General features: G+C 37.9%; 1 protein-coding gene and 1 long non-coding RNA gene across 2 annotated transcripts in view; one reads left to right on the top strand and one right to left on the bottom strand.

The window, feature by feature from the left end:
- The window catches only part of LOC134319285 (uncharacterized), a 26,260-nt gene extending 11,239 nt beyond the window's left edge, over positions 1-15,021 (bottom strand). The window contains exons 1-2 of the long non-coding RNA XR_010013487.1: positions 14,935-15,021; positions 14,723-14,795 (exon numbers count right to left, since the gene is read on the bottom strand). This is a non-coding gene — a long non-coding RNA (uncharacterized LOC134319285). The remainder of the gene's footprint in view (positions 1-14,722; positions 14,796-14,934) is intronic.
- Positions 10,399-19,648, top strand: LOC134319280 (tumor necrosis factor receptor superfamily member 11B-like). Its single transcript, XM_063000360.1, has 4 exons — positions 10,399-10,461; positions 12,114-12,495; positions 14,642-14,818; positions 17,671-19,648. The coding sequence occupies exons 1-4, from the start codon at positions 10,450-10,452 to the stop codon at positions 17,880-17,882; spliced, it is 783 nt and encodes a 260-aa protein (XP_062856430.1). The 5' UTR covers positions 10,399-10,449; the 3' UTR covers positions 17,883-19,648.

The following is a 19,648-nucleotide window of genomic DNA, read 5'->3' as shown; positions in this document are numbered from 1 at the left end:
GGGCTCGGCAAGCTGCTCGGTTCGAGTTGTTGAACAGTTCACACACAGCGATTGAGAGCCGAGTTTCGATCGCCGAGCAAACTCTAAGTTGCTCCCGAGCCAGCAAATCTAGCGCCGACCAGTCGCCGCTAAATGCAAAATACAGAAGGGAAACCCTAGGGGAGGAGGTGTAAAAAAGTTTATATCAGAGTACATCAGCACACACAAGCTTTACAGTATTTGTGACTTATCGTCCACGCCAAACCATCATACCAACGTTGGACTGCAAACAATATTTATTTGACTTCCAACTCTCACTACAGAACAGACAATCCCTGCTGGCCACGTAGCCAAATCCACTCCTTCACCCAGATTCATTTAGTTTTTCCTATTTGTTTTTATGCTGCACATCAGCGCACAAACAATTTTTGCTTGTTGCTTGTTGTTTGCATGCATTTCTGGACATGGTATCATTAAGTAACCTCTTGTATTTTTCATGACAAAACGTAGTTTGGGAGACCAGGCAGACCTGTCTGAGATTCCTCCTTGTGATAGATGGTGTAGTGTGCGACCCCCAATCGCCGATCAGTCGTGTAGTGTGAAAACCACAATGACTTGAAAGACTCCCGATTACAAGAGATCAAGTCTTGTAGTGTGAACTGTACAGCGATCTAAACAACTAAAAAGTCATGTTGTGTGAACTTGGCATTATTCAACCAACTACCTTGCAAATTGTTAAACTGGCTACTGTGACACCAACCATCACTCTGAGTTGTAAAACTTACTTTCTGCACCTGTAGAGCCTATTAAAAGAGATGCAGAGAAAAACCTTTTGCTGATTAAGTATGCAGTAATATTATACCACCGCTTTATCCTTGTCAGGGTCACAGGAATCACTGGGCGCAATGCAGTAACACACCTCAGACAAGATGCCGATCAAACGGCTTACACATCACCAATCATGTCTGTAAGGTGCCCGACAAACCGATACCACTACTGGTGATTTGAACCCTTGAACCCAGTGATATTGGGCTAGTGTTTGAGTTATACTATCCTGACACATTAGATAATGAGGTTAGCACTCATGACACTGATGTACCAGTCACACGATGCAGTTTATTGATGATCTTTGCATAAAAGAATGTAATCCATATGCACGAGCATTAAGTATGACTAATATAAAAAGCACATTATGTAATGCATCTAAGGTATTCTGTTAAACGTGCTTGTGGGGGCGAAGCTATGTCACTTAAGAGTTTCTGTGTCAAAGGGGAACAGTCACACATATTAGTAAGCAAGTTTCCACCACTTGTAGTTTTAGAGATTTAAAAGGATATAATTACTGATGATTTAATGTCTCAGATTACAACTAGATTTTCCGGACTGCGGCTTTTTTTTTTTTACTTTAATACCTCTCAAGGAGGTGCACAAGAGGTTTGTTTAGTGGTTTCACTTCAGTAAGCAGGCATTTAACCCTTGGTTGCTTGAACTGTATTCAGCCACAGTTCCTTCCTTTTTTATTAAACACAGGGTTTTTATGCCATTACTATGAAATAATAAATACGTCCTAGAATATATCAATTGATTATGAAAAAATGGTGTTTATATGAAGAGGAAGGTTGTTGCAGTTACTTAACAGGGTTTTTACACAATGGGTGTGTTTGAAAACCTAGTGAGCTCTCTACATAGACAGCATTTGACGTTATCCTACGCAGGCTCCCGAGAAGGAGACTGTTCGAATTCTTAGATGCCTTAAAATGCTGCCTAGTAAGGCACCTTCAATCTGAATGGTATTTTGCCTGAATAACCAGGGAGCATTTGATGTTGACTTAGTGCTGAAGGCAATCCCTGCATTCAGTGCAGCACATCTTTTCTCAAAAAAAAAAAAATATGTCAGACAAATGAGGAGCAACAAACGGAGTTATTATACAAACGTATTATCATTGATTTTTAATTTGTATAAACGTGCACAAGTGTCATTTATTTGCAAATTCGGGCTTGTCAGTGAATTCACATACAAATATGTATATAAAGTGTATAAAAGTATATAAAAATACTTGTTGGCACAAATGTCATTAAAGTACTAAAACAGCACAGTATTCTGTCACAGTATTGTAAATTGCTTTGGATAAAAGTATCCAAAAATGTAAATGTATACACCGATCAGGCATAACATTATTACCACCTTTCTAATATTGTGTTGGTCCCCCTTTTGCAGCCCCACAACATACTGTGATGCACTGTGTATTCTGACACCTTTCTATCAGAACCAGCATTAACTTCTTCAGCAATTTGAGCTACAGTAGCTCGTCTGTTGGATCGGACAACACAGGCCAGCCTTCGCTCCCCATGTGCATCAATGAGCCTTGGCCGCCCATGACCCTGTCGCCGGTTTACCACTGTTCCTTCCTTGGACCACTTTTGATAGATACTGACCACTGCAGACCGGGAACACCCCACAAGAACTGCACAAGAGATGCTCTGACCCAGTCGTCTAGCCATCACAATTTGGTCCTTGTCAAACTCTTGTCAAATCCTTATGCTTGTCCATTCTTCCTACTTCTAACACATCAACTTTGAGGATAAAATGTTCACTAGCTGCCTAATATATCTCACCCACTAACAGGTGCCATGATTAAGAGATAATCAGTGTTATTCACTTCACCTGTCAGTGGTCATAATGTTATGCCTGGTCGGTGTATGTATTTATGGCAGTAAACTATTTTCCAAAAATTATATTAATAGGAGAGAAACTTCATCTAAAAAAACAATGAAATCAGAAACCAGTGATTTGTAACCACATTTCTTGGTTTCAGTAAACAGGCAGATAGAATAGAACTAAAAACAGAATAGAATAGAATGCCTTTATTTGTCATATATACGTGTACAGTACAATGAAATTATTTCTTTGCATATCCCAGCTTGTTTGGAACCTGGGGTCAGAGCGCAGGGTCAGCCAATGTACGACACCCTTGGAGCAGACAGGGTTAAGGGCCTTGCTCAAGAACCCAACAGTGGCTGCATAGCAGAGCTGGGATTCAAACTCTCAAGCTTTCAGTTGATGGCCCAAAGCTCAAACCACTAGGCTACCACTGTCCCTAAATTATGGATACATTTGGTAAAATGAAAGTATGCTGCATTGGTATAACATTGTGTGTTAGCAGCATAGGGGGTAGTTAACTATCGGTTCTAATGACATGCTATAACCTGAAGCATGTAGATTTGAAGTTGTCAATAAAGCAAGATGGTTTTGACTAAACATGTTCCAAGTTGACAGTAACATATGGTAGAACTACCAAGTTTAGATTTTCGGCATTTAGCAGCAGATTTTATCCAAAACGACTCACAATACTGTGACAGTATACAGTCTAAGCAATTAAGGGTTAAAGGCCAACAGTGGCAAACTGGCAGTGGTGGGGCTTGAACCAGCGACCTTTCGATTACTAGCCCAGTACCTTAACCGCTAGTTTACAACTGCCCTATAATATTATTAATATTTAATTAATATATTCATATTAATATTATTCAATCTAAGTGTGAATTCGGACAGTCAGGATCTGTTTCATGGTAACGATTTGGTTCAGTCTGATCTTTATATACATACAAACATTATGAAATTATGATATTAAAGATCAGAAAATTGCTTTGAAAATTATAAAACAGCCTTCCCAAGTCTGGTCTGCATACATGACTTGGCACAGTTTTTACATGAAAAAGTTGGGGTATATGAAAATAACAGAAAGTAATTAAATTAGAAATGGCAAAAATATAATAATCACCTTTAGATGCTACATAGAGGTTTTTAGAGCCAACTTTTACTTGGCTGTAACTCAAAGCCAGTGACCTTGCTGCAAATCAGGCGAGTCAGATTTCCTGTGACTAATCAATACATGTGATATTTTGAGGGATTGGAAAGTAAGATGACCCGGCAATTGGTTTTAATCACTACCCTAGTGTTCCTGGCAGACCTTGATTGTGGAAGTGACTAAAAGCCAAGTCTGCTGGTAATGCTATTGGATACTCATTTGTCTATACTGAGTTTATCGTCCTCAAGACGAATGCTATCTCAGACTTGGGTGAGCAGGAACCTGGTGCTGTACATCACAGATTTTACCAGCTGCATGACCCGGCCTTCCTAGAAAAAAAACGTCATCCAAAAAAAGGATTGTACCGATTTCCACTCTACACATCCTTACATGACCTCCTGGGAACTGACAGTAACACAACAAATGTTATTTTTTAGGCCTTTACTGGCATGAGACATGTAGGGTGAAGAGGTTTGCATGACAATTTCCCCTTTAGCTGCTTTTCAGTTATTCAGTTTCTCTTTTCAGGCTTTACATTTGCCCTCTGTATCCGGTCCTATTGATATCAACCCCAGTGACTGCCTGTTTAGAGAGGAAGCGGTACTGATTTAATACCCTGCGTGTGTATTTCTTAATGAAAAATCTATCTGTGTGTGGTGACCGAAACGCTGACGTTAGAAATGTCAAAAATATAATAATTACCTTTAGATGCTACATAGAGTTATTTTTTTATCTTTTACTTGGCTGTAACCCAAAGCCAGTGACCTTGCTGTAAATCAGTCATATTTCCTGTGACTAATCAATATTTAAATGATGTTTAGAAGGATTTGAAAGTTAGATGACTCAGCAATTGGTTTTAATTACTACTTCAAATGTTCCTGGCAGACCTTGATTGTAAGGTGACTAAAAGCCCAGTCTGATGGTAATGCTATTGGACAATCATATGTCTAAACTGAGTTTATCGTCCTCAAGACGAATGCTATCTCAGACTTGGGTGAGCAGGAACCTGGTGCTGTACATCACAGATTTTACCAGCTGCAAGACCCAGCCTTCCTAGAAAAAAACTTCACCAAAAAAAGGATTGTACAGATTTCCACTACAGTGTTACCCTAAAACTCAACATCAGTTGGTTCTGGGACTGACATATTTTTTTCCATAAGGATGTATAGAAAACCTGTTAATGCGTTTATTTATATTTTAGGCATATGTAAAAATGGGGTTGTTTTTGACACTTATACACTGGAAATAACACATATTATATAAAAACACTGAAATAAAAAGCTGATTCCTACAATTTCTCAGCACCCCGATCTATAACACAAGTTTAAAAGTGAAACAGGAGGAAAATCCAGATAAACACAGATACATGTGGAGCTTCTACAGGAGGTTATTCTACACAAATGCAGATTCGTCTCAAATGCTCACTTTTATGACGTATTATCGCACCGTTCAAGCTGAGCACTGAACAAAGTGACTGTTCACTGTTAATTTGAAATTAAATAAATGCATTTTTAAAAAACAAATTGAACACGTTGAGTTTAAGGGTACAAATTTCTCGACAAAGGGCGTTGAGTTTCAAAGACTTTGAGTTTAGGGGACGTTGAGTTACAAGGTACCACTGTATACACATCCTTACATTACCTTATAGGAACTGACAGTAACACCACAAATGTTATTTTTTAGACCTTTACTGGCATGAGACATGTAGGGTGAAGAGGTTTGCATGACAATTTCCCCTTTAGCTGCTTTTCAGTTATTCAGTTTCCCTTTTTCAGGCTTTACATTTGCCCACTGTATCCGGTCCTTACTGATATCAACCCCAGTGACTGCCTGTTTAGAGAGGAAGCGGTACTGATTTAATACCCTGCGTGTGTATTTTCTTAATGAAGAATCTGTCAGTGTGTGGTAACCGAAACACTGACGTAAAATAGACAAGTGACGCATCTCTTCGAATACCAAGATTGAAAGTGTTTACCCATTACGATCATGCCACTCTAATGCGTATGCTGCTAAGTGCTCCATTTCAAACACATTCACAAGATCTTAATGGACTGAGTGGAAACCAGTGATATATATAAAACAACCCTTCTACATTGTACATTTTACCACGTTGACTCATGTCACACAGGTAGGTAATTGTAAAAGCCATTGCCTTAAAAATATGAATTCACATATGTGGAATGTGCAGTGTTATAGTTTTAATATTGCACTATTTCTATTTACTGTTTCAAACTTATTCATTTATTTTCACTAAAAAATAACATTGGAAGAGTGGACTGAACAACAAGACTGACTATTTTATTATTATTCACTTTGTTTCTGAATATAATTTTATTATTCATTTTTGATTTATTTTTGTTCATTGATTTATTTTAAACATCAGTCCCAATTCCGGAATACACCCTGAATAGGTGTAGCACTGATCTATGCTATGCAAATTTTATTTAACCGATTCGGGCAGCACAGTGGCTAAGTGGGTAGCACTGTCTCCTCACAGCAAGAAGGTCCTGGGTTCGATCCCCAGGTGGGGCGGTCCGGGTCCTTTCTGTGTGGAGTTTGCATGTTCTCCCCGTGTCTGCGTGGGTTTCCTCCAGAAGCACCGGTTTCCTTCCACAGTCCAAAGACGTGCAAGTGAGGTGAACTGGAGACACTAAATTGTCCATGATTGTGTTCGATATAACCTTGTGTGAACTGATAAATCTTGTGTAATGAGTAACTACAGTTCCTGTCATGAATGTAACCAAAGTGTAAAACATGACATTAAAATTCTAATAAATAAAACAAACATTTAACCAAATCTCAAAAGTGCTTCTAAAGTGGTAAATTGAGGTAATAAAGGGATGCACGTGGTCAGCAGCAATACTTAGCTATACTGTGGCATTAAAATATGTAAAACTGTATTCTATTTATTTAAAAACAATGTTATCCAACACCCAAATAACCTGTTGAATAAGTAACTAGTATCTTCATTTTGTGAACTAAATTAGCTAATTAAACATCGAAATTAAACACATTAAATATCTAACAATCTATGGCTACCCAGATGCAAACTGCTGGATAAAATTTCTTACAAGGTTTTGTGACAACTGATCCAAATTCACAAAATATCCAAAAAAAAAGGCATCTAAAAAACTGCAGACATATCTGGCTTCAGTTAAATATAGTAAATAACTTGACAATTAGAAAAAACTGGTATTCAGAACTGGTATTCAGGAAAAGGGTAGCAAATAGAAACATCACAACCGATTAAACATTTACAAATAAAACACCTTAATGATCAAACCTTTTAGAATAATGTTGCATGGACAGACCAATTTTATGTTTTAACTTGACCCTACAGTGCTGTGAAATATTACACTGTGACATCCAATCTCAAGTCATTACATCCCAAGCCACCAGAGGGCAACCTCACCTGACCATCAACTTTCCCTCTTGTATGTTGGACCCCCATTCGGGCTGAAACTGAAGCCTGAGCTCTCAGCAGTGAAAGCTCATTATAAGATCACTCATAAAGATGAGTCTAAAATGAGTCTGATCTAAAATGAGCAACCTGGTCAGGATTGTGTAACAAGCTGTTTTCCTGTAGATTACACACTTATAATTGTACTTTTATTGAGTTTTTTTTTTTTTGTACCAGTTACAGTTATGGCATTTAGCAGACGATTGTATTGAAAGTGACTCACAGTTGTGTCTACAGTCCAAGCAATTGTGGGTTTAAGGCCTGGCTCAAGGGCCCAACAGTGGCAACCAGGCAAATGTGGGGCTTAAACCAGCAACATTTCAACTACTAGTCTGGTACCTTAACCACTAACCTATCAATGCCCTATGTATACACTATCTCAGCAAACATGTGCACACAAAACCAAAGCCATAGGCATTTGTAACAAACATGTCGACTTACATACATACACAAAGCTCGGCTTCTCCAGAATTTTACCAGTGCCTATGCTATTGTGTGTCATATTGCTTGTTAAGGCAATGACTAACAGGAAATGTAGTTCTTCTGAAACTAAAATAAACCATAAAATAAAAAGACAAACAATACAGAATTCTTAAACATTTATGTCAGGCACCATCAAATTATGTTGTATTTTTTAGACTTTATAACACCATGTTTGACACCATGTCACCATGTAACTCCTGTTAAGTACCAATTTTCCAGTATGGCACTCTTTCTGGATGCCATTCTAGTCGCCTGGACATTAGAAAGAAGATGGGGAGCATGTAGACATGGTGAGTGGGAAGTTTAGGCTAAAGGGGTCTAAGTAACTTGGCTGGTGGGTGAGGGTAGGTAATTGACAAATACCTTCAAAACTAAGCAGCTATGGTATTTAGATTTATTAAACACTTAACACTTAAAAAACCTTCATGGTCTTTATAGTAATAATAATAATAATAATAAGAAGAAGAATTGCTTTTTTGTCACGTTTTACACAACTTAATTCTTTATGGCCAATAAAACAAACATATAAATAATAAATATACACTAACATACTGAACTGTACACCACTGCTTTACCTTCAAAATCAAGTCTTATTTGCATGTTTCTTTATTCAATATTAACACTTCATTTTGAATACTAATGAGAAGACCACTAGTTCAAGCCTCACATCTGCCTGGTTGCCAGTGCTGGGCCCTTGAGTCGATTGTATACGGTCACATATGTTAGTCTGACAGGAATCTCTGTGCCCTTAAAACTGTAAATATGTAAGGCAGTGTACATCCTTGCCGGGCAATGAGGGGATCTCGGTTAGATGCTACCCCTGTTAGCATTACCCGGATATTGTTTGGTGTGTGTGTGTTTGGGTTCACCAGATCCTCTCATGAGATTAGCTTTTATTTGATTCTTTATATTACTTCATGATTTGATAAATAACACACCAGTCACTTTATGTTACTGAGTTTAGCATACTTACATGCAGTAACTCTCAAACAGAGTTAGCTGTACCATTAAGCTTATTTATGGGGGGGTTTCCCGCCTAAAGGAAGGGAAGTACTATTCCTAGAGCTAGAGCAGGTGGCTAGTATAGTCCTGTTATGGTTTCCTGGCACATATTACTGTTAAAATTGTTGGTTTATTCTTAAGAATTAAAGTGTCTGGGTTTGTTTATTTGGGTATAGTGTGTTTGTGTATATTTTTATTTTTCTATGAATTTTGAGTGGGATTAAAGTTACTGTAGTTGGATTGGCCCAAAAGGGGGGGCTGAGGCTATTTAAGTAAGTGGTACCTAGGGCCATGGGGGCTAAGTATGTTTAGGTCACAGGGGATGCCAGACCATACTAGTAAATATCTTAAGGACAGGTACTAAATGTAATATAACCTGTATTGATAGAAATCCTACTTAAGCAGTATTTCGTCTCTAGTTAGTGTTATTTGGTTTTTCTTACTTCTTTCATGAACATAATGTGACTATTTGTACCTTCAAAAAAAAGAAATTTTCTGTTTCTGCCGCTTTGGTCTACCTGCTAACAAAGTCACTTTGGATAAAAGTATGTAATAAATGCTGTAAATGTAAAATTTTTAATAATTCCACATGTAAAAGAAAGAGGGCTATAAACAAACAAGAAGCTTGAACTTATTTAGTGGGAAGTAGTAGACAGTGCACTTGTACTTGTTTTGGGTTCATGTACTTGTGTTTTAAAGTCTTCACATAATAATTCAAATAGTTACTGACTACATCAAAGAAAGAATATTTCACATTAATCAGATCTGTATTAAATATTCAAACATTATAATTAATTATAATTAATCAATTACATTTATAATTAAATATAAATATATTTACTTATTTAATTTATTCATTTATTTTGCTGTGATTTCTTTAATATATTAATAGACATTTATTGGCGCTCAGGTGGATCACAAATTACTGCTGAGATCCAGGGTTCGAACCCCCAGCGGGGCTATTGGCCATACAGACATGGTCCAGCATTCTGTCTGGTTACAATTCTTTACGATTTACGATTGGGGGGTAGATAATTGACAAATACCTTCGAAACCAAGCAGCTATGGTATTTAGATTTAATAAACACCTAACATTTAAAAAGCCTTCATGGCCTTTATAGTAGTAATAATAATAATAAGAAGAAGAAGAATTGCACTTTTGTCACATTTTAAACAGTGTCATTCTTTATGGCAATTAAAACAAACTAATAAATATACACTAACATACTGAACTGTACAATACTGCTTTACCTTCAAAATTAGTTCTTATTTGTATGTGTATTTTTCATTATTTATGCTTATTTTGACTGGTGTTATTCCGTTTTTAAACAGATTAAAAAAAAAATAGAATTGTTTTATTATGGTTTATTACATATTTAAGGTACTAGAATAGTGTTCAAGTTTTAATGTTTTATTCTTACTGTCACACCAACCAAAGCTTTACAGAGCATAAGCAGAACATTATGGAGCAGTAATGCGTCATACAGCTTTTCCCATCATCTTTCTTATAAAAAAAATATAAAATAAATAAAGAAGTGATCATGAAACTTATAATTACGTATCCACTCCCCGATCACGCGCACGCGCACACGCACACGTACACGCACACGCACACCTAACCTATAAAGAGGCTGGAGCGAAGCGACACCAGCGCAATAAACCAAAGCACATAAGAACTGAAGAACACAACAGAACACAACAGAACAGAGGAACGAACTCATGGCGAATATAGTAAGTAATGATCTGTTTGCTCTGATATTACCAGACACTTTGTGTCTTTGATTGTAATACATATACAGAATAAAGAGAATAAACGTGTTATATCACTGGATACTGGTGCGATGTGTTTAGATGATCGGTGAATAATCAGATTTATTAGTGATTTATGTTAGCTGGTTAGTTTGATTGAATTGTATTATTAAGGTAATGAGAAAGGAGTAAGTTGTAAGTCTGTCAGGGGAACCTAGTGTTTTCCTCGAAAGCTGGAGTGATATTGTGTAATACAGTGATGTCAGTAAAGCTCAGCTGATTGCTGGTTCATTTATACATTCAGACCACAGTTCACTGTATCAAAGATAGAAAATTTCACCTTAATGAGATCTTAGATCTTAGTTCTCAGATCAGGTTTTATTTTTGGCTTATGTTTCTTAAATATAATAATTAACGTTTTTCATATTATTTATCTAAATACATTTATTATAAATACTATATATTGTAATATTTAATACATAATATTAATTATTTCTAATCAATAGATCATTTTTTATTTTTCACTAAAAAGATGTATCTAAAAGATAGATATTTTGATACAGTTTTTGAAGAAGACATTTAGTATAATTTAATATAATATAGTGATTTTTAAATGAGTAAATTATATAGCTGTCAATCAAAACAGGATTCAGCCTTTCGACTGATCCTTCAATCATCTTGCAGAAGCTCCGCATCCAGACCCACAGCTCCATTCACAAAATCGTGGCATTTATCCAATGACCGGCGAGTTTCTAAGCAATGAATAAAAACATTCCATGCAGTCCCATTGAAGTGAATAGACGCTCAGCTTCTACGGGCAAATGCATTGACACTACAGGAATTTATGAGAAGTTAGACGAGTCAGTCGATTTGTGATAAGTAGCTGATTCTGAACGAACTCGTCTAATTTTATATATTAAGTTTGGGAAGGCCCTTTCCTATTCGAGCATGAGTGTGCCACTGACCCCAAATGGTCTTTTGACTGAATGGGTGCAAATTCCCACACATCATATGAATTTGCAGTATAAATTTAGTACCACATGAAATGAGCATTTGTTTGGCTGGGCACTGATGTTCAAGTAATTTTATTTAATAAATATAAAATATTGTAAATTGTAAACACTTTAATAACAGTGACATATAAGGTGACAGACAGACTTTATTGCAGTCTGAAAAAAACTGAAGATACATTTAATAAAATAAAAAGAATGGATCTACTAACCTGCTACATTTTCGAGGACATACTTATTATTGAGGACATATTATTTAAATGTCTTGGTACAAAAATGTATTAATGAGTCAGTGCAACTCCTGTGACCAAAAGATTCTGCAATGTTGTCTGTGTGTGTGTGTGTGTGTGTGTATGTGTGTGTGTGTGTGTATATGTGATGCCCTGTGATGGACCCACCACATACCTCATAAAGTTGAAGAAAGAGGAATTAATATTATTTTCTAAATTGTCAAAAAATGTCTCTGCTTTAAGTAAATATGTCAGTTCTCATCCATTGACATTATTTCTACACTCCCAAGTTCTAACCCAATCTCTAGTTTAATCTACAGTGCTCCTTTATGGATGAGAGTTTAGAAACACTGATGTAATCCACTTTGTGTGTTTTGTGTGTTTCCTTCTACAGATTATAATGGCAGTCCTGGCTTTGGTCAGCAGCGTAGGTTCACTGGCGTCATTCCCAAACGAGACCACGTACGAGCGCACGCTATCCTCCGGCCAGAAAGTGGTGTGTGACCGCTGCGCCCCGGGCTTTCACCTGCACACTCACTGCACCAAGACTCGGAAAACCGTGTGTCACCCGTGTGACGAGGGTTTCTACACCGAGTACTGGAACTACATTCTGGAGTGTCTGCCCTGTAATTTCTGCTCATCAGAGCAGGTCCTTAAGCGCCAGTGCTCCAGTTCTCAGAACAGTGTGTGTGAGTGTAAAGAGGGCTACTACTGGCACAAGTACTACTGCAAGAGGCACACACAATGCCCGTCTGGATACGGCATCAAAAAGAAAGGTAAGGGAAATTATAAGCATTACATTTATGTTATATTCTCTAATCTGCATCCTACAGTACAGAGGTGCAACACACTTTTTTAATACAGTCATATTAATTGTTATCTTAATGAAGATGTGGCTATTGTTGAGGCCCAGTTCATAATAAGTTAAGAACAATTTTGTTTTGCACCTGAAACCTAAATATAGTGTACACTTATTTATTTTAAATTATTAACTGCTTTATTCTCATTAGGAATGTGGCGGGTACACCAACGTGCAAGGCAGAAATACACCTATAGAATAGAATGCCTTTATTTGTAATTAATACATGTACATGTGTACAGTACAACGAAATTCTTTCTTCGCATATCCCAGCTTGTTTGGAAGTTGGTGTCAGAGCGCAGGGTCAGCTACTGTACGTCGCCCCTGGAGCAGACAGGGTTAAGGGCTTTGCTCAAGGGCCCAACAGTGGCAGCATGGTAGAGCCAGGATTCAAACTCTCAACCTTTCGATTGATAGCCCCAAGCTCTACCCACTAGGCTACCACTGACCCAATAATTAATTGTACTATTTATTCAACCATACCTATTGCCAATCGGTTTTGGATGGTGCAAAGAAACCAGAGTACCTGGTAGACACAGACATGAAAAAAAAAACTTGTCAGTGCCTTGAGGCCACATCTAAACCCAGGTCCCTATGATCCAGGTTGCTGTTCAACACCCACTTGTCTGTTCCATTATGCCCAGGTCCCTATGATCCATGTTGCTGTTCAACACTTATCTGTCTGTTCCATAATGCCACCCTGAGGTCATGTGAATTATAGGTAGAAATGCTATTTTAAAAAGAGATAGCCCCATAATCTATGTATAATTATTGGGTACACTACATGGTGGCAAGGAGGTGCAGTAGATAATATGGAGGCCCCACAGAAACCAGAGTACTGGTAGACATAGACATGGAAAGAAACTTGCCAGTGTCCTGAGGCCACAATTGAACCCAGGTCCCTAGGATCCATGTTGCTGTTCAACACCCACTTGTCTGTTCCATAATGCCACCATGAGGTCATGTGAATAGGTAGAAATGCAATTCTAAAAAGGGATATCCCCATAATCTATGTATAAGTATTGGGTACACTACATGGTGGCAAGATGGCCCAGCACCTTACCTCTGGTTACTGCTGTGTGGAGTTTGGCATGTTTTTGTTTGACACATATATTTTGGTTGATCCTCTAAATGTCAGGTGGCTTATTAGACTGTCTCTTGATATATTCATCTACTAATTAATGCTACGAATGCTATACATTCATAGAACACTGAACATAAGGTGTGCCAATAGTGCTGGGTGGGTACCACACAGCAAAATGGGCCTCCAAGTAACCCTCAGTGAGGAATTTGGCATGCCTCGCCCACTATTCTCAATGAGTGACTTTTTTGAGCTTTCTTTTCCTCCAATAAACAGCACCACTCAGAGCATCCCAAAGCATTTTATGACTCTGCCAACAATACTATAAATCAGTCACGCCAATTCCAGACATTAAAGACCCGCAAAACCATGTGTCACCCGTGTGACAAGGGTTTCTACACCGAGTACTTGGACTACATTCTGGAGTGTCTGCCCTGTAATTTCTGCTCATCAGAGCAGGCCCTTAAGCGCCAGTGCTCCAGTTCTCAGAACAGTGTGTGTGAGTGCAAAGAGGGCTACTACTGGCACATGCACTACTGCAAGAGGCACACACAATGCCCGTCTGGATGCGGCTCCAAGTGAGGAATTTGGCATGTCTCGCCCACTATTCTCAATGAATGACTTTTCTGAGCTTTCTTTTCCTCCGATAAACAGCACCACTCAGAGCATTTTATGACTGTGCCAACAATACTATAAATCAGTTAGAGCATGCTGTTTATAAGCATATAAATAATCAGATAGCTGATATCTTGAATAAGCAGGGTTCCTCTGTTTTTTCTCATTACTAAATGTGTCAAAATGCAAATGCTCTTATTTGAGTTGTGCTAAATCCCAAACTACATACTACATACTAACTTCTTTAACTTATATAATGGTACCATTAACTGCTATTACTGCTGACACTTACACTTTTCTGCCTCATTAATTTTGGACATATGAACTCTGTTTCTGACTAAACATTTCTTTGTTTTAATATTTGCAGGAACTCCATATAAAGACACATTATGTGAGCCATGCTTACATGGATACTTTGCACCCAAGGATAAAAAATTCCCCTGCTTACCACACACACCCTGCAAAACAGAGGAAAAACTTCTTCTCCATGGCACTGATACTTTCGACAACGTGTGTGCCACCTGCAACGATATAACAGGTGAAGGTAAGCGGACATTTCAGATCTATAATACAAAAGTGTGAGACGAGGAATAATGTATCTGAATAATGAAAAGAGGAGGACATGCACATGCAAAAAAAATACAGCATACAAAACAGTACCATATAGGAGCTTGTAGGCATCTTACAGAAGTACCAGCTTGTAGTTCTCTGGAACAAATTAGCAGCCAGTAGTACTCTGGAATGGAGCAGTCGGAGAAGGGTACAGGTCAGAAAATGATGCAGCTTCATTTAAACATTTAAATGGAGGAAAAGCACAACAGAGATTCGAACAGCATAATGGACCACTGTGCCACACAAGTGCTTGATAGAACTTGTCATCCCTTCAAAAACAAGCCTGTATTCATTTGGTAATAAGAGTAGCTTGTGTTACTCTTTAAATAGCCGGAGATTGTATATCTCTGAAAAAGCAGCAGCGTGTAGACCTCTGGGAAGTAGCATGATTTAGTACTCTTGTGGACGTGGCAGAGAATTATTGTCTATAGTTTAAAAGGAGAAGCTATCTAATGCTCAGTCTTTGTGAGCAAAGATGGGTCGTAGTTCACTACTTTGTGCCAAACTTCATGAGAGAATTGTCAATCAGTTAAAAATGTATTAATGGCGCCCAGGTGGCACAGCGGGATATTCAGCTAACACACTAGCGCCGAGATTCTGAACTCCTCGGTTCGAAACTCGTAGGGCCTTGTAGGGCGAGAGACCACTGTTAAATGTGCATAACCTCTGAGCCTTCGGGCGACATTGCATTAGAAACAGTAATGCTGATGTGACGTAGTTACATTGGCTTTGAAGTACCTTGGAAAACTGTTGTCAGTTGACAAAGTCTACCACTCCATCAAGAGTTCTCTAGCTCAGGGTTTCTTTTGTGTGACCCACATTAACAAAAAAATGGATCTGGTCCCACTGTTGTTTACAAGGTGTATCATAAAGCCTTCACAATGTTATGCAAATTAACACATTCTAAAATTACAAAAGATGTATCACTGAGAGAATCACCCAAAGTACAAGCACAAGTACTTTTTTTTGTAATAACAATATTGATTAAAACATATTTTAAATCGTCTTGATTTATTTGTGTAATTATTTTGTGGGGTTTGAACAAAGCATTTGTGACCAATTTCTGTGCACACTAATTATTTATGTCTTTTGCAATCTACAGTACATAATATTGTGAAAATATTTTGAGGTTTGAAACTATTAATGATTGTGCTTGACCTCAGACAGCATTGCATTAGAAACCATCATGGGCTGTTGAGTGCTTAAGAAAGCTGTTGACATTTAACACAGTCCGCTGCTGCATTAGAAATGCCACCTCAAATTATGCTACACAAAGAGAAAGCCATACATTAACTCTATACAGAGTTCTCGGGGCCCAGGCTCTAGTCAGGTGGGCCGAAAGTCAGTGGAAATGTGCTGTAGTCAAACAAGCAGTCAGCTTGTTTTTGGAAAAAAACAGAGATTAAGTTCTCCATACCTAAGATGAAATGGACCGTGCATACTACTATTAGCGAAAGTTGCAAAAGCCAACAAGTGTCATGGTATTGGGGTGCACCAGTGCAACCATTGATGTGGAGGCATGTATTGGGATTTTAGAGAGACACATATCTGTCTCTTATTGAAAATGTATGGTGCGTCATGAAGAGGAAAATCAGACGATGACGACCACGGAATGAAGTCTCATATAAAGTAAAAATGGACAAACATTTTACTTGCAAAACTGCAACAATTAATGTCCTCAGTTCCCAAACCACTAAAAAGATTTATTAATATAATAATAAAGCTGATAAAACTGCCTCTCTGTACTCCCAGAGCTCATGTGTATGTGCCAGGCCCCTGTCTCTGGGAGCACATGTTGGACGTGGGTTTTGTTTATAGTGTCTAGCCGACGCCCCTCATGTTTATTGCTCCAAAGCTAAGCTGATCCTCATTATGCTCAAGATATTTAAGGACAGTGCTGCAGATTATAAATGGGAGGCTATTATGTAACAAAGGACTATAGATAGGAGACGATGGTGGACACACGCACGCATTCGGTGGCTCGGTGGGTAGCACTGACGCATCACAGCAAGAAGGTCCTGGGTTTGATCCCCAGGTGGGGCGGTCCAGGTCCTTTCTGTGTGGAGTTTGCATGTTCTCCCTGTGCCTGCGTGGGTATACTCCGGGGAGTGCTCCGGTTTCCTCCCACAGTCCAAAGATGTGCAAGTGAGGTAAATTGGAGATACAAAATTGTCCATGACTGTGTTCGATGTAACCTTGTGAACTGATGAACCTTGTGTGATGAGTAACTACCGTTCCTGTCATGAATGTAACCAAAAGTGTAAAACATGACGTTACAATCCTAATAAACACACACACACACACACACAGATATGTTGTTCAAAATTACAATAAACAAGACAAGACACACTAACACATGAGCTATGCTAATAGCTATGCTAACTGCTAATGCTACTCGCTAAACACACATGGAACCTGACTACTTTACTCTAAACTTTCCTAAACACTAAGCTAACACTTAACGCTATAAGGTAATCACTGACTTTTGTCAGTTACATAAATAAATACAAATACAATTAACTAATCACATATTTTATTTATTACATTACTAAATGTGGTAGCTCAGTGGTTAAGGTACTGGACTAGCAATCAGAAGGTTGCCGGTTCAAGCCCCACCACCGCCAAGTTGCCACTGTTGGGCCCCTGAGCAAGGCCCTTAACTCTCAATTGCTCAAAATCCTGTTCAGTCATAAATGTAAGTCGCATTGCATGAAAATGTAAATGTGTTAACGTATTACCTGGTACTTTAAATTTCACATCTTGTCCTTTTGTCTCTGCTTTCAGGTAAGGACGAGCTGATCAGGTCAGTCCTGCAAAAAACATCAAGTCATCACAAATCTCGCTGGCTACAACGCTGGCTCAACAACACAACTGCAGAGCGCGTGAAGGAACTTCCCGCCAAGCTACGTGAACACAATAAGAGACACCTGGCAGATAAAGTAGATCAAAAAATTTACAGAATAGTCAATCTTTGTAGCAATGGTATTATGGATTGAGTTTGATACAGAATTTGGTTATATAAAATGCTATAAATGGATAAAGACAGGGTGAGCTTAAAAATAAAACACTTTTTGGCGTTCAGTTTGTTTAATAAGGTCTATTTATTTCAAGTAAATGAGGACAAGAAAATGAGGACTGTCTAATGCTTTCACCAACTACAGCTGAGCTCTTCAGTTTGCATCTCAGCTGTGCTATCAACCAGTTGGGCAAACAGACTCGATGGGTTGTAGGAAGACATGATCGGAGCAAGGGCTCCTCATTTCTACTGCAATTGCGGCCTCTGCTGGCTGGTTCCTGCACAAGGGATGGTTGATTCATACTGATCTCTGTGAGACACTATTTATCGTAGGTGAACGTGAAAGAAGGGCTTTGTTATGCCTGTGGCTCTACGCTGTCAGAGTGGGGGTCTGCAGTGCCAGTGGAGGTCACAATTGGGTCATTGGATATGACTAGATGGGACAAACAGGGATTCAAATGTATTGAGTCATCTCTGATTGCTAAAGCATCACTTTAAAGTGATGTTGCTTTTTGATGGCGTGTTACCAGCTGTGTTCATGTCACAGGAATTTATTAAATAGGCTAATTAGCATTATATTAACATAAAATACCATGTTAAACAAAAAGTTAGAACACCCAAAAGCACTTACATTTATAATCATTTAGCCCCTCCATAGCGTGCAAATTGTTTTAGATGTGAGATTTTTGTCATGTGCAAGGATAAAACCTCATCCTCACCTTCTTCTTCTTAGTTTTTCAGTTCTTCAGAGCACATTTAGAGAAACTAGACTATAGCACTGATTCCTGTAATGTTATAAAACTTTGCAGGTGTGCTTGTGTCTGAACAATGCTGTGTCTTAGTATTTATGATGGTGTATGTATTTATAATTATGTAAATCTGGGATCTGTGATCCTGTTCAATCCTTGTTTTCACTCGTCATTGAGTTTCTTTTCACCTTTAAAAGACATTAAAATGTAATGTGCATATTCTGGATGTTTGAATTGTGAGTGTTTGATGCTCTGTAATGGACTGCCAATGAGTAACAACCTCTAGTTTTCTTACAAAAAATAAGCAGAAGGTGGATTGGCTTATTTTACTCTACCTTAGCTGCAAGTAGGCAAAGGGGTGTTAAAATGTATAAATCTCAGAAGCAAATACCAGTATTCTTTTAGAAATCTAACTACATATATATCATGTGCTAACCACAAATCACATAATGATACTTTAGTCTTATTAAAAAAAAAAAAAAAAATGATACACACCTATGAGATGCTACCAACATAGCACTCAGGGGGTGCAGCCCACCACCCCACTAGCCCCACTAAGTGGCCCATCTACACAAAAGGAAACTGTCTTATTATTATTATTGTTATTATTATTTATTTATAGTAGTAGTAGTTGTAATAATAATAATAATTTATACAGTATTCCAGGTTTTAATGATAATAGTAATGAATAATAATGCATTTTATTTAAAGGTGCCTTTCAAAGCCCTCAAGAGCAGCTTTCAAAGCACCTTACAGCTTACAGATGTATTACTAACAGTACAGTTTGACTTAAATATAATAGTTTGATTTCAAATAAAAGCTTTTTGTCAATCCCAGGTTATAATTTAAGACTTGTGTGTTATGTTGGGGGTCCATTTTTGTAAGGAACTATATTCTACAGTCAAACTGTTCATGTTTATATATATATATATATATATATATATATATATATATATATATATATATTATTAACTTGTTTTCTTGCACTGTCAGTATT

This window comes from Trichomycterus rosablanca, chromosome 1, assembly GCF_030014385.1.
Source record: "Trichomycterus rosablanca isolate fTriRos1 chromosome 1, fTriRos1.hap1, whole genome shotgun sequence".
Classification (NCBI taxonomy): Eukaryota; Metazoa; Chordata; class Actinopteri; order Siluriformes; family Trichomycteridae; genus Trichomycterus; species Trichomycterus rosablanca.
This window is presented reverse-complemented; position numbering and strand designations above follow the sequence as displayed.